Below are 1,485 nucleotides of genomic sequence, written 5' to 3'. Positions count from 1 at the left end.
CATGACAATTTTTTTTTTTTCTTTTTTTGAGATCTCACTCTGTCACCCAGGCTGGAGTGCAGTGGCGCCATCTCAGCTCACTGCAAGTTCCACCTCCCAGGTTTTAGGCCATTCTCCTGCCTCAGCCTCCCGAGTAGCTGAAACTACAGGCGTGCACCACCACGCCTGGCTAATTTTTTGTATTTTTAGTAGAGATGGGGTTTTACCGTGTTAGCCAGGGTGGTCTCAATTTCCTTACCTCGTTATCCACCCGCCTTAGCCCCCCAAAGTGCTGGGATTACAGGTGTGAGTCACCACACCGGGCCAATTACATGACGATTCTAATTCTTCACCTCTCTGTGCTAGCTCCTTTTCAGCACCTACTGTAACCAAATCCTGACCTGATTTTTTGATTAAAATGAGTGCAGTTGTAAAGGCAGCTTAGGAAAGTGGGATATGGAGCCTAAGGTGAAGTAAGTCTTAGGCAACCTGCCTCTTGGTGCTTTCCATCATCCTCACAGAAGGTCGTACCTTGTCCTTCCCTATTCCACCTCTTCTCAGGCAACCCTGTTCTCTCTATTTTCAGTCTCTGTTCAGGAGCTGAGGTGACAGCTGCATTTACCCTACCTGAATGTATCTCTTACGTGTTCTGGACACTGAAAAGACAGCACTGCTGTTCTAATGAGCTCAGAAACTAGACACTTTAAATTTCCCTTCATATATCAGAGACAGTGGATCTGGCAATCCAGAACCAAGGAGAAAGTTTTTGTTGTTGTCTCCAGGAGAGTCTTCTGCCCATGCTTTAAATTTAGATGTTATTAACTAACATCTTAGTAAACACTCAGCTGAGGACATGATTTTGCAGGAATTCATAGAATAAAATGAGGAGGCATGCTAGAGGGAGGCGAAAGAACACTAAGTATGGCAGATGGTGGGCACCATTTTTATACCTCCTTCAACTCCTTGTCCTGAAGGTTCTTAGCTGGATGTGAGCTACTAGGAGGTGGGAAAGTCATGAGAATTACACATGGAGGCTAGTGAACATGCCATCATTAAGATTTCTCAAAAGAAAGTGGAATTTTAGACGTAGTCTAAGTATGTAGTAATGAATCGATTTAATTTAATGAATGCTCATATAATGTGCTTAGATACATTGCCAGCTGGAAGGAAATTGCTACAAGCAACTCTTCGGCTAATTTCAAAGGTAGGTGATTTTTAGCAGTACCTTATAGGAAATTCTCATGAACAAAAAATGCATTCCACACATGTATTTCTAGGCATTTAACCTTTCAGTAATCTGCATGATATATAAATTTAGATGGATTTGTCAAGTCATTTTTACCTTTGTATGTAAGATTGCTGTTTGGGAATAGAGGGAAATGTCCTATATTATTTAAGGTTGAATAAAATGATTTTAAAAATATGAATCCTTTTTTTTTTTTTGAGACGGAGTCTCACTCTGTCGCCCAGGCTGGAGTGCAGTGGTGCAATCTCGGCTCACTGCAA

The 1,485-nt window shown here is 41.8% G+C and overlaps 1 protein-coding gene across 1 annotated transcript in view; it reads left to right on the top strand.

Moving 5' to 3' along the window:
- The window catches only part of LOC105500979 (chromosome unknown open reading frame, human C11orf65), a 75,873-nt gene that overhangs the window by 71,660 nt on the left and 2,728 nt on the right, over positions 1-1,485 (top strand). The window contains exon 8 of the mRNA XM_011926672.1: positions 1,128-1,183. Coding sequence (XP_011782062.1) covers positions 1,128-1,183 — 56 coding nt within the window. The remainder of the gene's footprint in view (positions 1-1,127; positions 1,184-1,485) is intronic.

This window comes from Colobus angolensis, unplaced genomic scaffold, assembly GCF_000951035.1.
Source record: "Colobus angolensis palliatus isolate OR3802 unplaced genomic scaffold, Cang.pa_1.0 Scaffold7, whole genome shotgun sequence".
Lineage (NCBI taxonomy): Eukaryota > Metazoa > Chordata > Mammalia > Primates > Cercopithecidae > Colobus > Colobus angolensis.
This window is presented reverse-complemented; position numbering and strand designations above follow the sequence as displayed.